The 21,443-nt window shown below is 49.6% G+C and overlaps 9 protein-coding genes across 9 annotated transcripts; 5 read left to right on the forward strand and 4 right to left on the reverse strand.

The window, feature by feature from the left end:
* Positions 1 to 818: 818 nt before the first annotated feature.
* BJX67DRAFT_348651 (CHAT domain-containing protein) lies at positions 819 to 5,176 on the reverse strand. The gene has a single exon (XM_071028670.1). It carries the CDS (start codon positions 5,110 to 5,112, stop codon positions 1,099 to 1,101), a length of 4,014 nt encoding a protein of 1,337 aa, XP_070888016.1. The 5' UTR covers positions 5,113 to 5,176; the 3' UTR covers positions 819 to 1,098.
* A 176-nt stretch (positions 5,177 to 5,352) lies between these two features.
* On the forward strand, positions 5,353 to 6,410 carry BJX67DRAFT_348652 (uncharacterized protein). The gene has a single exon (XM_071028671.1). The coding sequence runs from the start codon at positions 5,443 to 5,445 to the stop codon at positions 6,271 to 6,273; it is 831 nt and encodes a 276-aa protein (XP_070888017.1). The 5' UTR covers positions 5,353 to 5,442; the 3' UTR covers positions 6,274 to 6,410.
* Positions 6,411 to 7,085: 675 nt separating this feature from the next.
* BJX67DRAFT_348653 (uncharacterized protein) lies at positions 7,086 to 7,767 on the reverse strand. Its single transcript, XM_071028672.1, has one exon. It carries the CDS (start codon positions 7,456 to 7,458, stop codon positions 7,252 to 7,254), a length of 207 nt encoding a protein of 68 aa, XP_070888018.1. The 5' UTR covers positions 7,459 to 7,767; the 3' UTR covers positions 7,086 to 7,251.
* Positions 7,768 to 8,330: 563 nt separating this feature from the next.
* BJX67DRAFT_348655 (uncharacterized protein) lies at positions 8,331 to 9,539 on the forward strand. The gene has a single exon (XM_071028673.1). It carries the CDS (start codon positions 8,449 to 8,451, stop codon positions 9,361 to 9,363), a length of 915 nt encoding a protein of 304 aa, XP_070888019.1. The 5' UTR covers positions 8,331 to 8,448; the 3' UTR covers positions 9,364 to 9,539.
* Positions 9,540 to 10,402: 863 nt separating this feature from the next.
* Positions 10,403 to 11,432, forward strand: BJX67DRAFT_348657 (cytidine deaminase family protein). Its single transcript, XM_071028674.1, has 4 exons — positions 10,403 to 10,531; positions 10,605 to 10,738; positions 10,813 to 10,898; positions 10,971 to 11,432. The coding sequence occupies exons 1-4, from the start codon at positions 10,441 to 10,443 to the stop codon at positions 11,086 to 11,088; spliced, it is 429 nt and encodes a 142-aa protein (XP_070888020.1). The 5' UTR covers positions 10,403 to 10,440; the 3' UTR covers positions 11,089 to 11,432.
* Positions 11,433 to 11,523: 91 nt separating this feature from the next.
* BJX67DRAFT_348660 (response regulator) lies at positions 11,524 to 11,926 on the reverse strand. The gene has a single exon (XM_071028675.1). It carries the CDS (start codon positions 11,746 to 11,748, stop codon positions 11,557 to 11,559), a length of 192 nt encoding a protein of 63 aa, XP_070888021.1. The 5' UTR covers positions 11,749 to 11,926; the 3' UTR covers positions 11,524 to 11,556.
* Positions 11,927 to 13,301: 1,375 nt separating this feature from the next.
* Positions 13,302 to 15,128, reverse strand: BJX67DRAFT_379523 (FAD-binding oxidoreductase; the record flags this gene model as incomplete). Its single annotated transcript, XM_071032589.1, has 6 exons — positions 13,302 to 13,452; positions 13,515 to 13,638; positions 13,709 to 13,920; positions 13,983 to 14,814; positions 14,887 to 14,980; positions 15,048 to 15,128. The coding sequence occupies 6 exons, from the start codon at positions 15,126 to 15,128 to the stop codon at positions 13,302 to 13,304; spliced, it is 1,494 nt and encodes a 497-aa protein (XP_070888022.1).
* A 349-nt stretch (positions 15,129 to 15,477) lies between these two features.
* On the forward strand, positions 15,478 to 16,741 carry BJX67DRAFT_371047 (alpha/beta hydrolase; the record flags this gene model as incomplete). The annotated part of the gene is made up of 3 exons (XM_071031017.1): positions 15,478 to 15,553; positions 15,619 to 15,975; positions 16,050 to 16,741. The coding sequence occupies 3 exons, from the start codon at positions 15,478 to 15,480 to the stop codon at positions 16,739 to 16,741; spliced, it is 1,125 nt and encodes a 374-aa protein (XP_070888023.1).
* Positions 16,742 to 18,507: 1,766 nt separating this feature from the next.
* On the forward strand, positions 18,508 to 19,649 carry BJX67DRAFT_387129 (nucleoside phosphorylase domain-containing protein; the record flags this gene model as incomplete). The annotated part of the gene is made up of 2 exons (XM_071034185.1): positions 18,508 to 19,435; positions 19,521 to 19,649. Exons 1-2 carry the CDS (start codon positions 18,518 to 18,520, stop codon positions 19,647 to 19,649), a joined length of 1,047 nt encoding a protein of 348 aa, XP_070888024.1. The 5' UTR covers positions 18,508 to 18,517.
* Between the last annotated feature and the right edge of the window lie 1,794 nt (positions 19,650 to 21,443).

Genomic DNA, 21,443 nt, shown 5'->3' on the forward strand with positions numbered 1-21,443 from the left:
CTGTTATATATTCCCAAGTCGCACGCACCGGACTTAGCAGGTCTTGGATATGGAAAGTCATCAAGAATCGTCCGACAACTACCCTACCTCAATCTGCATGACCTTCATCCCTCCCTTAAGTATAACCTTCTTCAGGCCTCGTCTGATGCTCATAGAGAGTGACCTAAAGCTAGCCGCAGACTCTAGACATGACTTTCGCGTTAGCAGCAGCGTTTTGAATGACCTATATCAAAAGGAGTCGCCATACACCACAGGTCGAAACCTGTTCCGCCCCGCAGTGACGAGCTTCTTTCCTAAAATCTTCAAAAACGATCAATGGCTTAAAAAGATAGCAGAGGACGATGCCAGGCTATTATTGATAGACCCTCAACTTACCCAGGTCGCACCCTGCAATGAGCAGGAGACGGGTGGAAAGAACTATGTGACGCTTTGTATTTTGGATGGCACTGGAAACATTCCACCCTGGGAGGTTTTCCAGAACTCTTTACATGATAATACCTATGATCCCTCCTCAAATGGGTTTCGCTTTACTTCTGGAAAAACATTGAATGTTCATAATCTATCTGACTTGTATCTGACTGCATTACGAACGGACGCGAAACTACAACACATCCCAACGCTCATCATCCCCGACGAAAGCATGAAAGACATCGTTGATTTGATATAGGAAAGCTGCGTACACAGTATTTGTTTATGGCAGAGGTTGTATTCAAGACCTTAACTTTAACATAATGGATTTTGAACCGATGAGGATGCTCGGCCTGCGCGATAATGGTGTTATCGCGATGGTACTTGCAGTTTATAAACTTGTATACATCTTAAAAAACTTTATATATATATTAAGATACTATCTAGTTAAGTAAATCAAAGTGTACAGCTGCTGCACCCTTACTAAAAAGAAGTAGATGAATATTATACATTTAGAGGAACAGCTTGTGTGCGGTTGTGAAGCTCACATTAGCAGTGCACGCATAGTAGAGTCCTTTTTTTCAACCTACAAAAGCATGCGTAAGTAAAGGTAAATCCATTCCTGCATCCATTTTGTCGCTGGTTTCCAGCTTACGACCCTTTGCCTGCCAGTCTCGTTTCCAATGTATATCAGGGGCCCATGTGAATAAACGGAGCCCAAGAAAGCACGTCATTAGTTTTCTTGGCTCGTTTGGAATTCCGGTGGTAATGAAGCGCCTCATGCAGCGTGTAAGCAACAGTCTTACCCAAATCACCGCTTGCATCCATCCGACGACCCAATCCTCCGTAGAAAAGACGAGATACCTCAACAGCAGCTCTATCGCCGATCTCCCAAAGCGTGCCAATAACATGAGGAAAACCAACGAGCTGGAAAGCACTTGCAACGTGAATTACCTCATCTAAGAGAGCATCCGACGTATTTTCGGCCGTTGAGCAGGCAGAAAGATACGCGAGCTGAGCCTTCTGGTGGTCAATTCCTGCTAGGTCTCTCACAGTGAGAACTGAGCTCTCGTCCTTTTCCACTGTTCGTGACAGCGCAAGAGCGCTACGTGAGGGATCTGTTGGGTTGGCTTCTCCGTGGCATGAGAAGTGGACTAGGTGGCTGCTCGGAAGCTCTCGGAGCACTTCCTCTTTCGTGGGTCTCTCCAGTATGCTGTATGATACGGTGTTCGTTAATCCATCTCTTATTGATTGCATCTCCGCTTTGGTGTTTAGATCCGCCTGGCCAGCTTTCTCTGGTGCAGAGACGACAAGCATTCTGGTGCCGGCCTCATGGGCCCGCTGACCCTGCCTCTCCTGGGAGTATTTGAGTGCTTGTAGAGTTGAAATGTAACTAGAGACGACATAATCCATTGTTGTCGTGCCCTTCCCATCGCCAGCTGCATGCATAGGGAAGAGTCCCATATAGCCACTTGCAACCCACCAGACGCGCGGTAAGGGAGTGTTCGGACCATGGATGTGAGCATGGAAGTGTAGTTCTCCAAGAACCGGGAAAACAGCAGTTTCCCACAGCCAGTATAGGATACCTTGAAGCTCTTGGTTGCGTTCTTTCCTCGTGCTGGGCGCACCTTTCGAAAGCCGATTCTTGCCGATCACCTTTGGAATGTTAACCCGCAGATCGTTCAAGTAGAGATTCGTTAATCGAAGAGTCATAATCTTGGTGCTGGTGATAATAATCGCGTCGCTTCGGTGTTCGGTAGCGTTGAATACCACAATTGGTCCGGATCTGGCGAGCGAGATATAGTCCTGTTCGGATTGCCGTTCAAGAAAGTGTTCGAACCCCGGGACCGCACGGATTCTGTTCTCTAGGTCTTTTAGGGTCTTCAAATCTTCTGCGCGCTCGGGGCACGTGGTCATTATACGGCCCGACTGGGGGCGCATAAGTGACTTCCGGCGACCTTTCGCTCCAACGGTTGATGGGATATTCTCTGTTGCACGCCGCAAGGACGAGGCGCTGGGCAGCAAAATCCGCTGACGAAGTTGAGTGTACTCTTGATATAGTGCAAGGTGTAATTCTTCCAGGCTGGAGATGTCGGCCTTGAGATCGATGGTAAAGCCAGCGATGACACCTCTTCCAGCCTCCAGTATCTGTAGTGCACTCGCTGGCGGCTCGTCTATTTGAAGTGCAGCAGATGCCGCCAGGGACGTGAAACGAGATATATTTTTCAGTAAATGCTGCTGATCGTCTCGGCTCATCCAGCGCGGTATAAGCAAAGGGAAAAGGTCAACGACCTCTCGCGCTATTGAGTAAGCCAGATTCCACGCCTCATGTCCGGCGTAGCAGTAAAAGGCATTTTTTCCAGCTTTGATACGATCCAAAGGAGGCGAGTTTTTGTGACGAAGGCCGTCGGTAAATAGATCGGCAGATGTTCGACCTTCTACTAGAAGATTGTCAGTGAGATGGGAGTGCTCTTTCAAGAGCATGCCAACCGCATTTAAATACATCGCGCGATTAGGATGACTCTCAGGCGCAGCATCGATCGCCATCCACCCCAGACGTGAAGCCTCGATAAGATCCGGTACCTCCTCAGTCTGCCGGAAAAGATCAGCCAAGTTGACACTGAGGTTGTAGAGAACGACGCTCCGTTCCGGGTCTTCGCCGGGAATGATTCTGACGGCATCGCGCTGTGCACCGATTGCTGCTTTCAGATCACCCACGGCGCCCGTGGCACCGTAGCGCGATTTCAAGCGCAGCCCAAGGCTATTCAACAAGGTGGACTTTGTTGTGTCTTCGGAAGTGTAATCCTCCAAGGCCTCATTCACAACACCGATTGCTCTCGTTAAGGTTGACATGTCATTATTGCGTTCGAAAAGGTACCCGAGTTGGTCACTCAGAGTTTTCAAACACGCCACACGGCTAAGGTGACTATTTGGTGCGTCCGCGATACTCTCCTCCATTAGCTGGATCGCCTCCTCCAGATCAACTAGTGCTTCCAGCTGCTCATACCGGAGCGTAAGCTGCATGCTTAGGCTGTAAAGCATCTCGAACCGATCGAAGCGCCCGAGTGAGGTCGCAGCAAGCGCTTCCTGACAGACACGGATAGACTTTTCCAGGTCTGAAAGGGACCCCTGAACTCGATACCGCGTTTCAAATGCAAGACTTTGGTGCCAAAGGCAGTATGCAGAAAGAGGATGTTCTGCCGAAACCAGGCCAACTGCCCTCTGGGCTAGGTGGATTGATTCGTCAATATCGATTTGACTTCCTGTGACAGTATACCTCTCTCGGAGCCGGCGACTGATTGCACACAGCCTAAGTGGTCGGTCGCAGCCATCAGGCACTTCGATGCTCATTGCTTCACGAGCCAGCGTGGATGCTAACTCAAAATGGGACATGACCCCCGACTTCTGGTACTTGGCGTACTGTAAGTCACTCAGATCCAAGAGCAGATCAATTCGCCGGTGATCATTTTCTGCTACTCGAGTTAGACTTTCCTGCCCCAGAAGCAGGGCTCGATCCAGGTCTGCCATCGCACCCAAACGCTCGAAGCGGCGTGCCAGGCCTGACGCCATGTGCGCCTTGAACTGCGCCACGTCAGGGCTATTGTCAACGCACGCAGCGTCTAGAGTAGTCTGCGCCAGCTCTATGGATCTGGTCAAATCGCTCATCTCGTCACTAAAATCATACTTCGTCCCATATAAAACGGCGAGCTGGTCCTTATGGGTGAGGATCCGAGGGTCGTCCCTAGTGAGGGAGGTGATAAATGTGATACATTCCTCTTCGAGCCTAATTGCCTCATCCAGATCCATCATATCCCCTTGCCGCAGGAAGCGGTCCTCTAGGAGAAGGCTGATGGTGTGCAGCAATTCTGGCCATCTTCGATGACCCAGGATCAAATTAGCAGCTTCAATACCACAATCAATGGCATCCTCGATATCCTGAATATTATCTGTAATCATGTATCGCCGCCCCAGCGAATTGCTAAGATTCTTCAGATACAGTGAACGTTCTGTTGTGTCATCAGCGCCGGCGGAATCGACAGTCGCTCGGGCATAGTTGACAGCCTTCTCGATATCGGGCGGATGCCCCGACCTTTCAAACCGCCGTTCATAGCAGATTCCCAAATTTGCTTGGAACATTGCCAGGTTTTCGTCGTCGTGGGCGGTCATGTCTACTGCACCTTGGGCCATTCGCGTTGCAGTCTCCAAATCCTCGATATTCCCGTATTTTGTGTACCGGTAGCCGTAAATTGTAGAGAGAGTGTTGATGCATACGGCCATGAAGCTGGTACCTGACACACTGAGTGTGAGGGCATGATTTGCTGCAGTAATGCCACGTTCAAGGTCATCAACGTCCTGACTCAACTCGAATCGGTCGCTAAGAAAGGTGGCGAGGTTGTTGAGCACAACCGCTCTTAAGGAAGGCTTACTGATGGTCTGTGATGACTGCTCGACTAGGTCAATAGCTTCTGAAATATCGACTGCATTGCCGCATGCTTCAAACCGTTCTCGAAGTCGTGAACCGAGATCATTCTGATAGATAGCCCGCTCGTTGGTGTAACTATTTTCCAGCGCTTGTCGCGCTATATCGATTGCATCACTGAGATAGTCAGTATCCCCAGTCATGCGATACTCGCGCATCAATGCGCGGCCTTCACGGCCCAGATGAGCGGCCAAAGGTGAATTGTCCTGAACAGAACCCTCCATCCTTCAATTATGGACAGTTAGGATATCTGCAATAGTCGCTCGAGTTGAATAAGAAGGCAAGAGACCTTGCAGCCGCGCGGGGACGCAATGTTGCTATTGTCACGGGATGAATTGCCATCATCCCTGTTGCTTGTTGGGGCGCAGCAACCTTACCCCTGTTGTTGTCTCGCGGCGCAGCGATAATATCCCTGTCCCTTTGTTGCGCAGCAACAGAGGGTGTTTTTCCCGCTGGTCCATCCGGCCTTAACTCTCATTCCTCCCTCTCTTGTTCCGTACGACCATCAACCTTGGAAATTACTCTTCCCAACCCTTACAGTCCAGATCGCGGAGATGGCACCACAGATAATCCTCGGGCACTCCTTTTTCTCACAAGAGGATGTTCAACTGGCCAGTTTGATACCGAACATCCAGGATATAGAGCTCGACGCGCTAGAGAGCGTCTTGCCTTTACAACCTGATAGTTTCACAGTCAAGGATGTGGACAACTTCGCCGGCTTCTTTGAAGACAATGCAGGCACTACCTTTCAGGCACTGCTCGCCCAAATTGCTAGCTGGGCCTCAAAGCGTACCAAGCAGGCGAATCTCAGCCTCACCGCGCACAGAGGGCGCATTTACACCCTGCGAAAGCCAACACTCTGGTTTCGTCAGCTGTGCGAACAGGCTCAGGTTCGGACATGGCTTCAGGAGCAGATCGAGGATGGGAACTATTGTGTATACTTTGTTGTCGGACTCCACACCCTCTTCGACGCCGCCACTTCGGCGGGGCTGGCGCATGAGTCCGAGCATCGCGGTGGAGTAGCTGTCCCTGTCAGCAACGTACCGCTAGAGGGGATGGGTGAAATTGCACTATCGGCGAGTCATGAACGGTCTCGAAACGGGTTTCGCAGCTGCATTGTCCCGGGCGAGCAGATATTTGCCCTTCGACTGAAGAAGGTGATTCTGCGAACCTGGCGGACGCAGGACGTTACCAACGTGCGTTTATCACAACACAGCCATTGGATAATGGCATCAGATAATCGAGGCTCCGGTTGGGAGGCAGCCGAGCTGCTCGAAGCTTTCCTGGAAGAAGACCCGGACAAAGTGAGTGGACCGGAAGAAGACTTAGGAGCGGACTTGGAGCTTGCTTCCGACCAATACGACTTTGCAATTTTGAATAGTTAGAAAGTTCTGCGATAGCATAATGGCGATACAATTAGATTGGGTCACCAGAACGCTATACATATAGGTTTGCTTTCTCCAGCGTTGGAGGGCGAATCAATACCCATTCAACCCCCGTGAATGCGTTTGCCCTCTTGGAGACTTTTATGTTGCTAGTGTCAAGTAAGCAATGGAAATGATATCTCTGCAATAACCGATAGACATCATAAATCAGGAGATGGCTGGCCGATCATTGACGGATCTGCGTCATATTAACAAGCATTGGATTCTTGGCCATTGACTTGGGAGGAAACCCTAATTTAAACACTGCTGTCCCACACTCCTTCCCTCATACTATGGTTATATATACTAAGAAAAGCAGAAAGTTCTTTTCTATTAATAAATTTTCGGACTGAGATTAGGTGACAAGCAACACGAGGCAGGGTGAGACTTTGACCACTGGCTCACCTGCACCCTCCCTCGTGACATCAGAGAGCTCTCTGCTTCATCCAAAGACTTGCCTGGAGCCTCAAAGTCGTCGTAAATTGTACTTGGTGGGGGCAGGGAACCAACTATCGACGACCCTTCGCATGGAGAAGACCTCACTATCGACAATACTAATCTCATCGATTACTTCGCCAGTGACTTGTGATTGGAGTGGTTTCAGGATGGCCAAGCGGCTGCGCGGCTGCGGATAGAAAAGGATTAGCTCACATGTTGTGGAAACTGACTCTGATGACCGAGTGGACTCGTTGAGAAAACCGCCACGAATTAAATGGGCGATAGAAAATTATGAGAGTTGGGCACGGAGATGGAAGAAAATAACCGGGCATCTTCAATTCGAAGTTTCGGGTGGATTCGCCCTGTTCAAAGCTCTGGCATCTCTCTGCTCCAGATCGTCAAAGCGGCGTCAGCCATCAGCCGCGTCTTCTGACGCTCGTGTAAGAGCTTGTGGAGCTTGACATGAATCACATCCAACTAGGGATCGTGCTGTTTATGTTTCTAACGCGAATACTGTAGGAATCCCACCAACGATACCATCGCTGCAATACCGACGGTAACCAGACCCAAACCTCTCATCGCACCTGCTCCACTGGTACAATCAACATTGCTGCCCTCCTTAGCCTGGACGCTCGCGTTCGTGTTATCTAATACAGCATCCACAAACCGTTCACAGTCAAATCCACCCTCCGACGAGCGCACGGTCATCCTTCTGAAGTTGTATGGATTGGGAAGAGCAACACTGCGCCGCAATTAGTAACAGGAGGAAAGCCTACGGGCATAAGGTGAATCTTAAGTTTCCCGTTCTTCTCCGCAAGTATAGCAGGCAAAAGCCTCCGCAGAAGCTTCCCTGTCGCCGTCTTCGGTAATGTTTGCAAATGGAACACGCCTTCACAGAGCTTCTTATAGCCCGCAACCTGGCTATCGGTCCATGCACGAATCTCGTCGAGAAGGGACTGCTTCGCCGGGCTGGTGGCCGCGTTGGAAGAGATTCCCAACGCTGATAGCTTCTCTATTCCTCCTTCAATCCACGACTGGATTTCGAAACTGATCCCCATGGCCAGCAGTATCTACAGGAGACGATCTGGATCAGATTTGGGTGCTCCCGACAAGAGGAGGAGCAAATGACCGAGTATCAGCCAGTTATATCCATACCAGCGTTCCCATCCGGACATTGACATTCAAAGCTTTACTTCCACATTGAGCGGAAGACGCCTGTCTGTAAGGATGGAACTTTCTCGCGTATTTCTTGAAATTTGGCGTCTCGCATAAGAATATATAGAGATCACGGCTCCCGGGCCGTCCTTCCACAGAGAGCTTATTCCCGTCCGTTCACTCCTTTTGACTCCTCCCTCAGCCATCTTTCCTTCCCATCACGATTCCCCCATCGTTGACAGCCGAGGATGGCAGAAGAGCGTTTCAAGCACAGTGTGCCTTTTATGAACAAACCGCACTTAGTGAAAGACGAATGCTCCATTCATATGACGTGCATCATATGATTACTAGCCGCTAAATACCTAATGTGTCCGAGCCACACGGGTTTGTTTATCACTGTTGGTTCTGACGAATGTCCCCGAGCCAAGAGGTGGAAGTCTCCGACCAGCTCTATAAGGATAGGCTCAGGGCTCCTACGATTCTCTTTCGAAGATTTCACCTTCTTTTGCCAAAGTCATTTCACATATTTCATACTCACTCATCATGTCTTCTACATCTTGGCTACTTTATGCCTACCCCTGGCAACCATTCCCACGAAGAGTGATTATCTACCTCCGGGAAAGAAGCATCCCATCGTCGCTCGTCACTGTTGTCCACGTAACGGATGTCCAGTTCGGTGGTGAGACGCCCGAGGGATTCCCGCCAAAGCCTCCGGGGAGTCTTCCGATCCTGGCTATCCCCAAGTCCAACGGTGACTCCATTTACATCAAGCAGTCGATCCCAATTATGGAATTCCTCGAGGAAGCCTGTAATACGGGCCGATGGGGATTCCCCAAGCTCTCCCAACCGCCCATCTTAACGCTGCCGATCAACAAACTATCGCTTGAAGAGAGCATTTCAGACTCTACCGTGGCTAAGGACAATAAGCAAGAGATTCCACCTCTTCTTGCCGCAAGGCACGGCGAACTGCTAAGCCTAGCGAGCGGACTTACAGATAGCTGGAATCCGATCCGCATCTTCGGGTCCGGAACGGGGACGATGCGGATCCCCGCAGCTGCCAAAGAAATGCTCGGATGGACGCGGCGGAATCTCCTCGCAATCGAGAACTGGTTCGAGGAGAACGGCTACTCCTCCGCGGACCTGAGATGGGACGAGGACGGCAATGGCCCTGGCGACAAGCCACGTGAAGGAAAGAGACAGGCCACCATCGCAGAAATCGTCCTATTCCAGTTCTTCGACTTCACGCACGATTGTTACGGGATCGATATGACCCGGTCTGCAGGGAGGAAGGTCACCGACGTATATGGCCGCGAGGTGCTAGAGTATTACCCGCGGCTGGAGAGCTTCTACAAGGACTTTTTGACCAGGCCTAGTGCCAGAAGATATGTGGACCTTGGAGATGTGCCGCATGAGAGATGGATTAAAAGTATGACAGATTGGTCCGAGGGGATCTTTTGATGATGAGAGAGAGGGCTTACAAGCAAAAGCTTAGATTACCAAAGGCTCATTATTGTCGTGTCTCTGCCTTGTACTGCGCATTAAATAGCGCACTGTATGAGCCGTATAAGTCATCACAGTGTCTGATTCTTCATACGCCTAGAGAAGTAGCTTCCTCTCCGCTAGCTCGCTCCTACAAATCTAAACACACATCATCATGTCTTCTTTCTCACACGGACGCTTAGTATCCTCATGGATGTAAGGGAAGATCACATGATCAACTGCTGCTTCTGTCGCTTTACCGCAGCCATATGAGGGCTGATTCAGTGCTGCCGAAACTCCCGCGGCGAAACTCCCCTGGTGGGTCCTTTCGATCTTCAGGTGGGCATCCAACCCCAATGATAGGATCCCAGCACCCTTGACGACTAAATCTTTCCTAAGCGTGCCTACCTTTTCTAGAGATCACTTAAGGCCGCAGAAGGTGCTCAACAACGAGAACGAACGCAGCTCTCCGATTAAATGACACAGACAATCTTTGGTTACGTTCAACCAACTGAGCTTATCAGTTACCGTGCAGTGTCTGTTTTCTTGACAGGTATAGGTATCTTGATTTATTATTATCCCCAGGAAACAACAGAAGTGCTTATTAATAGAGCATATGTGGCTCCATTGACAGATGTACAAAAGTGTATGCGAGCTTTGTGCCATTGCCACTGTTGATGCCAGTATGACACTCTTGAAGGATGTTTCATTTATGAAGAAAGGTATTATGAAGAAAGGTATTTTGAATACCACGGCTGGCGTTCCAAGACAACATGAACACAGGAATTGCCAAGCAGCGGCGGAGATTCCCCAAACATGAACTTAGCAGCAGCAAACCAATCCTAGGCTTGGGATAACACCTCCAAAAAACGAAATACGAGCACAATGTAACCTTATTACTATCAAAGCTTCGTCGGGCTCCTGCTTGGGTAAGGTGCCGACTAGGCCGAGGGTTTAGCCAAGTCTGCAGGAGTACTTAAGAAAACCACTCCCAACACTCCGTTCATATCGCAACACGAGATCAATGCTTTTATTTCATCCATTAATTGAAGAACAATGGCATCCGCAGGACTTCGCTACGAAGTATCGTCTGAAGAACTGGATACAATCTCTACCAAGGCAATCGCTGCTAAAGAGAGCGCGCTATGTCAGTAGTCTTCGGAGACATTAAACCCTTGCGCAGCCTGACAATTTCTTTTCTAACGTCGCAATTATTTCAGGTCCGTACTCTAAATTTCGCGTTGGAGCCTGTCTTCTCACTCAGAGCGGCGAATGCATCATCGGGGTTAATATTGAGAGTGCGTCGTATCCTGTTGGAGTATGTGCGGAGCGAGTCGCCTTCGCTACTGCTTTGGTAAGTCTTGCCATTTCGCATGGTGCGACGGAGTGTATAAGAATTGTCTTTTCTAATGAACATCCGACCTACAGACAGCTGGTCACCGCGACTTCAAGGCGATTGCTGTCTCATCAGATATCACACCGGGAGTTTCTCCTTGCGGGATGTGTCGACAATTGTATTTATACCCTAGTTTCTTCCTGTTACCAGGAGGAGGAGTAATGTACGGGCGGGCTAATTCGAGATGTAGCATGAGGGACTTCACTACCCCGTCATTTCCCGTGTTCAGATACGACGCGGATGGAAACTATACACTAAAAACCATTGGCGAGGTACGTTTACCCATGGATATCCGTAGAATCGTTTGACCTTGTTCTAGCTTCTTCCAGACTCTCTGGGGCCAAGTGATCTTAGCAACGTTTAGACGCTGAGCGATCGCACTGACGATTGTGGGGTCTGAAATGGAGAGAATACCTGGATTTGGTGCTCATATCACTGGCTCCTTCAAGGTATCTGCTTAGATTGCCTTGGTCGCTGCCCATCGTCGTCTTGTTCTATTCGTGCAAGGGAACTTTCTCTCGCAACTAGCACACATGATTCGGATACAATTAAGATTATCATTATTGAAGAACCGTGTCTGGAGGAACCGAATAGGATTTCATTTAGAAGGCAAGCAATAGCTACCGAGAATAACTACTGAACTTCTTTTTTATTTCTTAATTTATCTGTATATGCTGATTGTATATTGTCGCCATTGCCGTTACCATCGTCATGACCTCGTTGTATACTTCCCACCCCCAATCGAATCGCTGTAGCCCATTTAGAAATGATCTGAATCAACTGATTCTGTTGAGCGGTTTTGAAACGTAATTGTCCATGCCCACCGCCATACATTTATCGCGATCGCGGAACATAGCATGCGCTGTCAGGGCAATGATCAGCGTACGCGAGACACTGTGGTCTCGTTCATAATTGCGAATCTGGGTTGTCGACTCAAAGCCACTCATGATGGGCATTTGGATATCCATCAAATCGTATTTGGTCTTGCGGGTTTTCTCCAATGCTTCGAGTCCATTTTCGAGGACGGTAATGTCATGCTCGTTGCGAGATCACTTGAGGGGCTGCCGTTCTTTCCAGGTGCTCAACAGTGAGAAGTCACTTACGAACGTTTGAAACCAAGAGGAATGGTTGGTTTCGTTCAACCAATTGATAAACGATACTATTTGGGATGGGGATCCAAAACTAGGCAGCAGGATTTTGGCAGCACTAGTATTTGAAGTCACCCGTTGACTATCCAATCCCTAATCTCAGAAGGTTAAGCAGTAGATCTCCAAGGTTTACCACAGGTGAGTAGGGTGAGCAACTCACCTTGTTGGGGTGAGTTGCTCACCCTGCTTACCCCTCCTCGCGCGACTAAGAGAGACACCGCGAGCGCGCACGAGTATGAAGCGCCCTCTCGATCATGGAATAACTCGTGCCCCGACTTCATCAAGCAGATTAAAGCTTGGCAGATTGGTTCACCAAAGATCTAGGCCTCTGCTCCTGGCCTTCCAAGAAGAATCTATTACCACAAGTCTAATAAATTAAAGGCAAAGTATCAATAATATCAATAATAAGGAGATTCCTTATTCTGCAAAGCATTTGAATTCTGTCAAGAATATAACATGGATATCTTATTAGTAGTTTAGCTAAGAAAGAATGGCTAGACTTGTTAACCCGCAGGTTTTGGGTTGACCCATGGCCTTTGAAGATGAACTGGTGGGTTTTGGGTTGGGTTATGGGGATTGGAAACCTGCCTATAGGTTACTAAAAAACCTACTAATCTAACCTATAAAACCTATAAAACCCATGTATATAGATTACTGCCTAATTAGGTAGTAATTTATAGGCAGGTTACCCATGTATAATCTAAAACCTATTAGATTATTAGAATCAGCAACCCAACCCATTTCTTGGCGGGTTGGGGCGGGTTGGGGTGGGTTTCACAGGTTGGGTTGAACAAGTCTATATATACTATAACTTGTTGAATAAGTACTAGACAAGTTGCTTTATAAAAATTTAGATTAACTTATCCTATCTAGTATAATTATATCTAACAAGTATAAGAACTTATTATAGTTAGATAAAAGTTAAGATAAAAAGATAGGGCTAGCCTATAATATATACTATAGCTTATAAAGTAAGTATTAGATAAGTTATTTTATAAAAATTCTTTAAAGCAGGTTACTCTAGAATAATAGTAGTATTAATTATAAAAATAGAAAAGCTAGATATAGTAATATAAGCAATAATAGGAGGTAGTAGCAGAGCAATAACACTGGCTGATCCTAATACAGTCAGAAGAGTGAATTACTCTTATCACCGATATCGATGACGGTCGACATTAACTCTACCGCATCCCTCGGCATTAAGGCCTCGAATGAAACACTTGCTGAATACCTAAGAAGCATAAATCCATGTTGCCTTCCGATTGCCCCTCTTTTCTGTCCTGTTCTGTTACACCGCATACACTGTCTTATCTCAAGACTAAACAAGAACACACGACCGGAATGCAGGCAATTCAACACCAATTTTCCCTGTACTACCGCAAAGGAATCTTCTGTCCCCCAGTGACCAGGCGTTGAAAGACTAAAGAAGGGTCATACTTTTGCTGAATCGCTTGAAGCCGAGACACATTCTCCTCACCGTACGACGCAATAACTTCTTGGTTGTCGTCGGAGTACGTCAACATGCTATTAATATTGGGGTCAGATTTCCGGAGGAACACCATTCACTAGGCAAAGGCAAAGCTTACATATAGGGGAAGAGAACGTCCTGGAGTTTGGCCTCTGCTTCCATGGTGCGAATGAAGATATCCCAGTCTGGAAAGACCTCGTCGATGTCTTCTTCGTTATTGAACTGGAGGCCCAGATAGAGGACTGTATATAAGTTAACATCACTTCGGCCTATAAAACAACACGACCTGCAAATTGGAGAGTGAGGACAAACCCGTCAGCGTAGTATCCGGTCGGGCCCGATTAAGGCCAATAGGATTATTCCGTCCAGCCTTTGCAATAGCTGCCGGGGTTATTGCCATCAGGGTGTGGAGGCCCGCGAAGCCCTCAATGTGGGAAAAGCCGGCACAAAATTCGGAAAACCGTTCCCGGAGAAAGCGGAAATACTCTAACGACGGGTAAACGGTCAGTGAGTAGTGGGTTTGCCTGGTTAGGTCAGTCAAAGCGTCCTGTCAGCCGTCAACAATGTGCGGAAGAGCCAAACATACACCAAACCATTCGGGAACCCAGCAACGAGTTCTCTGGCTAGGTCTCCGTAGGTTCTGTTCCGGACGGTTGAATTAGAGTGTTCGATATCCAACCAGGGCTGCAAACTGGGAGGCATTTGGGTCGCATTTCTTTGGTAGACGACAGGCGTGAACCCATAGGTGACATTGCTTTCGCCGTCATACACGTAGGTGGAAAGGACATGGGTATCCGGCGCCTCTACTGAGGTTCGCACCTGGTATTCGTATGTGAGGTTGGTGAGGGCATCGACTGTGTTGGGTGGATAGGTCACTCGACCTCCGTGCATGCCTTGGTGAGGAATAGCAGGGAGGGTGATATGCGTGACAACCCCAAAATTATTCGAGCCACCCCTCAATGCCCAATGTAGATCGTTGTTCGTGTGTTCGTTGGCCTCCATCACCGTGCCGTTGGCGAGAACAACCCGATGGTTGACTACGTTGTCAATCGTAAGACCTCTTTCGTTGGCGAAGTAGGACACGCCAGCACCAAGAGCGAGACCAGTGCCCACGCCTGCAAATCTTCCACCAGGGACCATATATCCCAATGGCTCAACAATTTCGTACACCTCGGCCCAAGTGTAACCCATTCCGATGGTGATAGTCTTGTTGTCAGGGCTGAAATCGAGGTCTCGGATCCGCTTCATGTTGACCATAATGCCGTCGTCTATGTTTGCGGCCCCGCGGATGGCACTATGTCCGCCGCCTCGAATTGCAAAGGGGCAGTCGTAGTCGGTAAAGATGATGACTGCCTCGGATACCTGCTGCGTGCTATTCGGGAGGAAAACGCACGTAGGTTCTAGCCACTCTGTCCATGCTAGTGTGTACGACAAAAGCGCTTAGTACAGAGTTATATTGGGAGGTATTTTGGAATAGAAACGGTACATACACCAAAATGAGGTCCTTTCCGTGTAGTAGGGGGAGCTTGTCGAGTTGTCCTGCGGCAAAGTTGCGTCGGGGAACCGCGCAGCAAGAAGAGCGCACTGTGTCAAGCCATTCGTCAGTTGTGTTTGGATACCAAATACGAGGAAGACTTGCGCATTCTGAAACCCTAGCCACTTGCTGCACGGAGGTAGCAGATGCCTGGTATAGCCATGTGAGGCTCAGCAAGATTGGAATAGGGCTACGCATGGTGACTCGGATGTCGCGCACTGCTTTTCGGCAGATCCCAGAGCCTCGATGCGCATGTGCCCACAATTAAAGCCGCTCAATCGAGGCGAGGCTCACCAACAAAAACGCGCGGCCATGTTCAGTCCACGCCGGCCCTTCTCGCTTTGGGATGCCAAGGGCATACTCCAGGTTGCCAAGGGCTTCCAAGGCCTGCCAAGGGAGGACAGTCCTTGATACTCCGGTCCTCCCACGCCTGTCCGATGACTCCGAGCTGAATAACATGGGGGAGTGAACGATTTAAGTATTGATCTGGCCCAGAGTACGAGATCCCGTCGTCTTCCCTTCCACCACTTTCATACGGTCCGCCGCCATGAAGGTTCGAAGCGTTCCCCGTTTCCTCGTTATCCCGCTCCTCGTTTCGGCGGTAGCGGATGCGCGAGCCATAGGTGGGTTTCAGTTGCTTTTTTTCCAGATGATGAAATGCAATTTTTGACATGATCACCTCTCAAAGAGCAGCGCTCAAGCTCCAACGGCACCGTGGGTAACAGGCCGCCGGTTTGCCAGGACTTCATTATTCCCGTCCACGCCCAGAAGACTATAGAGGGTACCGTCTCGTTGGAAGACTACGACATCGATGTTCTGTTTTCTGTATCAGACGGAGAGGTTTTAGTTGACGGCGATTACGAACTATCAGCCCGGTTTTGTGAGCCTCCGGCTGGTATTGCATCCAAGGACACGCTCCAGGTCCTCCTCCATGGCGCCACCTTCAACAAAGTCATGTGGGATTTCCCATACAAGCCCGAAGAGTATAGTTGGGTTCTTTACATGACAAACGCTGGCTATTCTACACTTGCAATTGACTTTGTTGGTACGTTTTGATCAAGAACTCGCTTCTTTTCTTTTGGAGCATTGATCAGCCTTTCTGACGGGTTCGGACGCCAGGAGCTGGAAATAGTACCAAGCCCAATGGATATCTCGAAGTACAGACGGCGACTCTTGTCCAGAATACCCATGAAGTTCTTCAAGGCATTCGTTCTGAGGGAGTGCTGGGACGCACTTTTGACCAGGTTGCCCTTGTCGGGTTCTCGATTGGCGGGGTAGTAGCCAACGCCATTGCAGCGACGTACCCGACGGATGTTGACAATATCCTCTTCCTTGGAACTAGTTGGGATAAGGACTGGGTGTACCCAGCCTTCATCGCCGGCCTCCAAACTGCCGGAAACATACTGAATCCAGACAAGTGGGGGAATCTGGACAACTTCTATCAAACTCAGCCTACGGTCGCTGCCCGCGAGGTAGCATGTTTCTTCGGGAATTACGATGCAGAAGCTTTGCAGACGGACTTTGAGACTCGAGATTTGGATACACTGGGAGCGGCTCTTTCATTCGCCTTCCACTTGTCCGAGGCTCCCGAATTTCGTGGACCAGTCTTCCTGGGAATTGGTCGCCAGGACAGTTCATTCTGTCCGAAGGTGTGCGGTAGCCAGCCATACGCTATCTATGATAGCTTCCCAGCGGCGAGTAACCATGTCGTAAGAGTTTATGATAACACTGGCCATGCCTTGCTCTATCATCACGTCGCCCCTCAGGTAATTCGTGATGCCCGGTTGTATCTCGACCAACATAGCGCGTGAAGTACTCGCAACATTCCTTTCGAAAGCTAACCACAGCTCAATGCTTGATAGCACATCGGTATCCTCGCAAACAGGGGGGATGTTTATATCGGCATTACCATGAAGAGCTGTTTTCGCTCCTTCTCATTAACTGTATTAGATATTTTAGCTTATGTTGCTGCAGTCAGTGCCGAGATGTGAATCTCCTAACATGACTCGTACCTCCCAATATTATTGCTACATCTTTCCAGAACCGAACAGAGAATATGACTACAGCGCCCAGCATCATGTGCACAAGCAGCCCGACTGGATACGAAGCGCCCTAGATGATGATGTGGCCGCAGATCAACGCCCAGCGTAGATTGTAAATATACAATAATACTGCCCCAGAACCGTACAGGCTCACTCTTTAGGTAAGCGCACAATTCCCAACGCCCGAATTCGGCAGGCCTTCATGATTCTTCGGCACTACGGTAATCAGGTTGCGAGCATGCACCCCAATCTATCCCGTCCTGCCGATAGGGTAAGGCTGCATGTGTCCCTCCAGCGGTCATGTTTACTATCGAGGGACGGGTAGAAATCACCAGCCACCGGGCAGGATGCCAATTGTTACGAAGGTGTTACGGAAATAACGAGGGCATTCTCTCATAGTTTATGGCTGTAGCCCCTTTTGATGTTATTCGGAGTCCGCGGCTCGTGGTTGAAACCAATCCCGTACTGAATCTCCACCATATTGGCACGCCTCTACTTGTATATACTACCAAGATCGACCTTGAATAATTACATCAGCAATGAAATGCCTGAGAAAGATGACATAAAGAACGAGTTCCCAATAAAATCATCACTGCTCAAAAAATACACCTCTATTCCGGTTCCCCGTTCAGCGGAAACGCGGCCTTGCGGGCCTCAACGGCACGAAGTCCCTCGTTGTCGGGGCCGTACACACCCACCCAGTTGCAGGCGTGGTCGTAGACGATGAAGGAGTCATATAGCGTCCTCCTCACCCTCTGGGGTAAGCGACTCATCATCCCGAGGTCCCAGGTGACCAAATCACCTTGCTGGGGTAGGTGCTTACTATATTCATTTATACCGACCCTAAAATTTAGCAAATTTCTTCTGTCAAGCAGCATGACGCCCAGGGCTCACTTGACTATTGTCCGTATTCACAAAGATGGCTTAAGTACAGCTAAGCAGAAGGGAAGCCCTGTTTTCCAGACCCTGTGAGATCTTGCTGTAAGCACTCGTCCATCAGGAAGAGGATAGAGCAGAATACAGAATTTTATTAAGAATAAGTAGTAGCTAACTAGAGCTGGCACTATGCAGTGGCGGGGTAGTAAAGGGTGTTTAGAGCTGTGTTCCCCATACTATAGTATGAGGGTTGGCACGGCTCAGGTGTGATCCATTATTCAGTCACACTCCTCATCGCTTCGAAGGCATCCAGGGTTCTCTCTTCCATCCCCTACCGTCGCGGGGTATTCCTGAGCTTTACGATCAGATCTGCTGGGTCGTGCCGATGCGCCCGCCCGTTCACGGGCGGTTGACCAGTGCCCGCAAGATCAACACCGATATCTTTGCTGTTTGTGGCGAGGTGCAGCAGAGCTGGCGTCTTTGCTTTTTCCTTTGCGTCGACACGGACAAAAACTCTTGGTTCTCATCTTGCCAGCATGCGGCAGGGAGGTGCGTGGAAGCGCCAAATAAGTTGCGATTCCCTCCGTTCTCCATGCTCACCTTCTGTTCGTCCTTTTGCCAGCCGACAGTCGGTGGCTCTTGCCCCGCGAAAAATGGTCAACCCTTAACATGTTACGCTACGAACAGTACTCCGTTGCATTGATCAGCGCATTACCGATTGAGATTTTGGCGGTGGAATTACTGCTGGACCGGGTCCACAAAAAGGACGTCCTCATCCGTGGGGGAAGCAACCTCTACACGCTGGGGTCTATCTGCAACCACAATGTTGTGGTCACCTGCTTACCCTCCGGTGGCTATGGGACGAACTCTGCAGCCAAAGTGGTCACCGAAATGCGTTCGAAGTTCCAGTCAATCCACTACGGACTACTGATTGGAGTTGCTGGAGGGGCCCCGAGCCCGAAGCATGACATTCGCCTCGGCGATGTTGTCGTCAGCAAGCCTGAGAGAGGCAAGGGGGGCGTGTTCCAGTACGACTTCTTCAAGGACCACCCAAATGGCACCCAGGAAAATATCGGATTCTTGGACAAGCCGCCAAACGTCCTCCTATCCGCCGTGAACAGCGTGTGCAAAAACCACTTGCAAGGCAACTCACAGGCTCCTCCGTTTGCCGACTACATTGCCCGGATCTGCAAAACACGTCCTGAATTCTGTGCGCCCGGCCCGGCGCAAGACATTCTTTTCAAGCCCGACTATCATCATGATCCAACCGAGGACACGTGCAGCACTTGTATCGCAAAGGGGGGGACGAACATCATCTCTCGGCCCCCACGGGGGACGAGCAATCCGATCGTGCATTACGGCATCATTGGCTCCGGGAATCGAGTGGTTCGAGACGGCGAAACGCGCGATCGCATAGCCGCACCCCACGGTATTCTGTGCTTTGAGATGGAAGCGGCCGGGGTGTTGGAGAGTTTTCCATGCCTTGTTATCAGGGGGATCTCGGACTATTCGGACTCTCACAAGAACAAAGCCTGGCAACCCTATGCGGCTCTCGCAGCGGCTGCATACGCCAAAGAGCTTCTCTCCGTGGCTTCTCCCACTCGCGCGATCTTCCCAGTAGATGATCCTCATCTCAAATCGGTCCTCGATGTCCTCTTTGTTTGCTATCCAGAGGACGAAAGGAGCGATCTCATTGATAGAAAGGGACGAAGAGTTCCTGGAACTTGTGAGTGGTTCGTCAACGACACCAGATACGTGGAATGGTCATCAGGCAATGCCTCAGAGGTTCTGGTGGTTGTAGGGGGGCCTGGTCAAGGGAAGACTATGCTGGCAATCCACCTGACGCGGATTCTGGAAGAAATATCCCTGCAAACCAAGGGGACGCTCTTGTATTTCTTCTGCAACAGCAGGGATGAAAAGTACAGCTCGGGAACCATGATACTAAGGGGTCTCTTATACCAGCTTCTCAAGCAGAATCCTCACCTTTTCGAACTTGTGCGAAGTCATTTTACAACGCCCAACATACAGAACTACACTATTTCCGATGTCACTCCGCTTTGGAGAGTATTTATTGACCTGCTCCGGGGTGGTCTGCCCGGTCCCGTCTATTGCGTGCTTGACGGACTAGATGAATGCGACATGGTCTCGACACAAAAGCTACTTACCAAGGTCGGAAACCTGGCGAGTGAGCCGGTCCCAGGGCTCAAAATGTTGTTTTTTTGCCGGAAAGGACTGGGCTGGATCGACAAGAAGATTGGGGTATTCCCCCAATTGGAGCTAGATCCACAGCGAAGTGACAGGAAGAGATATACCTCGTACCTGATCAAGCAACTCGAAACGCACTTTGCAGGAGATACACTGAAAAAGGTGGACGCAATGTTACAAACCGAGCAGGAGGCGGCGTTTTTATTCATCGAACTTTTCGCGCGATATCTCAAAGGCAAGACTGTTGCCGAAGTGGAGCGCAGCTTGGAAGACCCCCCTCGGGATCTCGATGGGATGTACCGACTGGTGGTTTCTCAAATCCAAGATGAGCAGCTGGTTGCTCCGATTATCCACTGGGTCGTCCTGTCTCGCCGCCCGATGACTATTCCGGTACTGGCGACTGCGATAGGCATCGCTGCTTCTGGATCGCAAGGCGCGGAGGATATTCTGAAGAGTCGCATGGAGTCTTGCGCGCTGTTGTTTACAATCGATCGCAACGAGGTCGTCCATCTTGTCCATAAATCGGCCAAGGACTATTTACAGAGGCACGATCCACTCGGGAAAAGGACTAGCGATTTCTTTGCCACAGATGATAAACATCTGACGCTGGCAGACACCTGTCTTGCCTGGATCCAGAAGGGATACGAGACGTCCAAAGCCTTCCAAGTCCAGGAGAGTCACCCTCTAGTGGATTATGCGACTGTGTACTGGCCAGAGCATCTCAAGATTGGGTCAGACGCGTTGAAAACCGACCTCGACTTGTCAAATCCCTTGTTCCAAAAACGATCGCGGGTACGCGCGAGATGGTGGAAAGCGTACTGGGTTCGTTCTCGATATGGCGAGGTACCAACATCATTCACCCTCCTGCATCTGGCTGCGTACTTTGGCATCACAAAGCTCGCCCAGCAACTCCTGGAAACAAGGAATGCGTTGCCATTCCAGGCTCTCAGGAAGGAAAAGGATTCTTACGGCCGAACACCACTCTTCTGGGCTGCGAGTAGGGGGCATCAACATGTCATGGAGCTTTTGCTCAGAAGCGGCGCAGATATTAACGCCAGAGATAACCACAAGATGACACCACTTTATGTAGCAGCAATGGAACGTCATACAGGCGTGATCCCATTTCTCCTCGATCATGGGGCCGACATGACATTACAGGATGATCGTGGCAACACAGCACTAACAATGGGAATAAAGATAGGTTCAAAGGATGTTATCAAATCGCTGCTAAAAAAAAATGCCCCAGACCCGGGCTCTTTGGCCCGAATACTTCCTGGCCTGCCTGATTCCTGGAGTTTCGCCCACGACTGTGCTCCTGCAGACGAGTTGGTGAGGCTTCAGTCTTGGTTCCTTTTTTCCGACTGGGAGAAGGTTGTCCACCATTCTCTGT

The sequence above is a fragment of the Aspergillus lucknowensis genome (assembly GCF_044049455.1).
Source record: "Aspergillus lucknowensis strain CBS 449.75 chromosome Unknown BJX67scaffold_11, whole genome shotgun sequence".
Taxonomy (NCBI): domain Eukaryota; kingdom Fungi; phylum Ascomycota; class Eurotiomycetes; order Eurotiales; family Aspergillaceae; genus Aspergillus; species Aspergillus lucknowensis.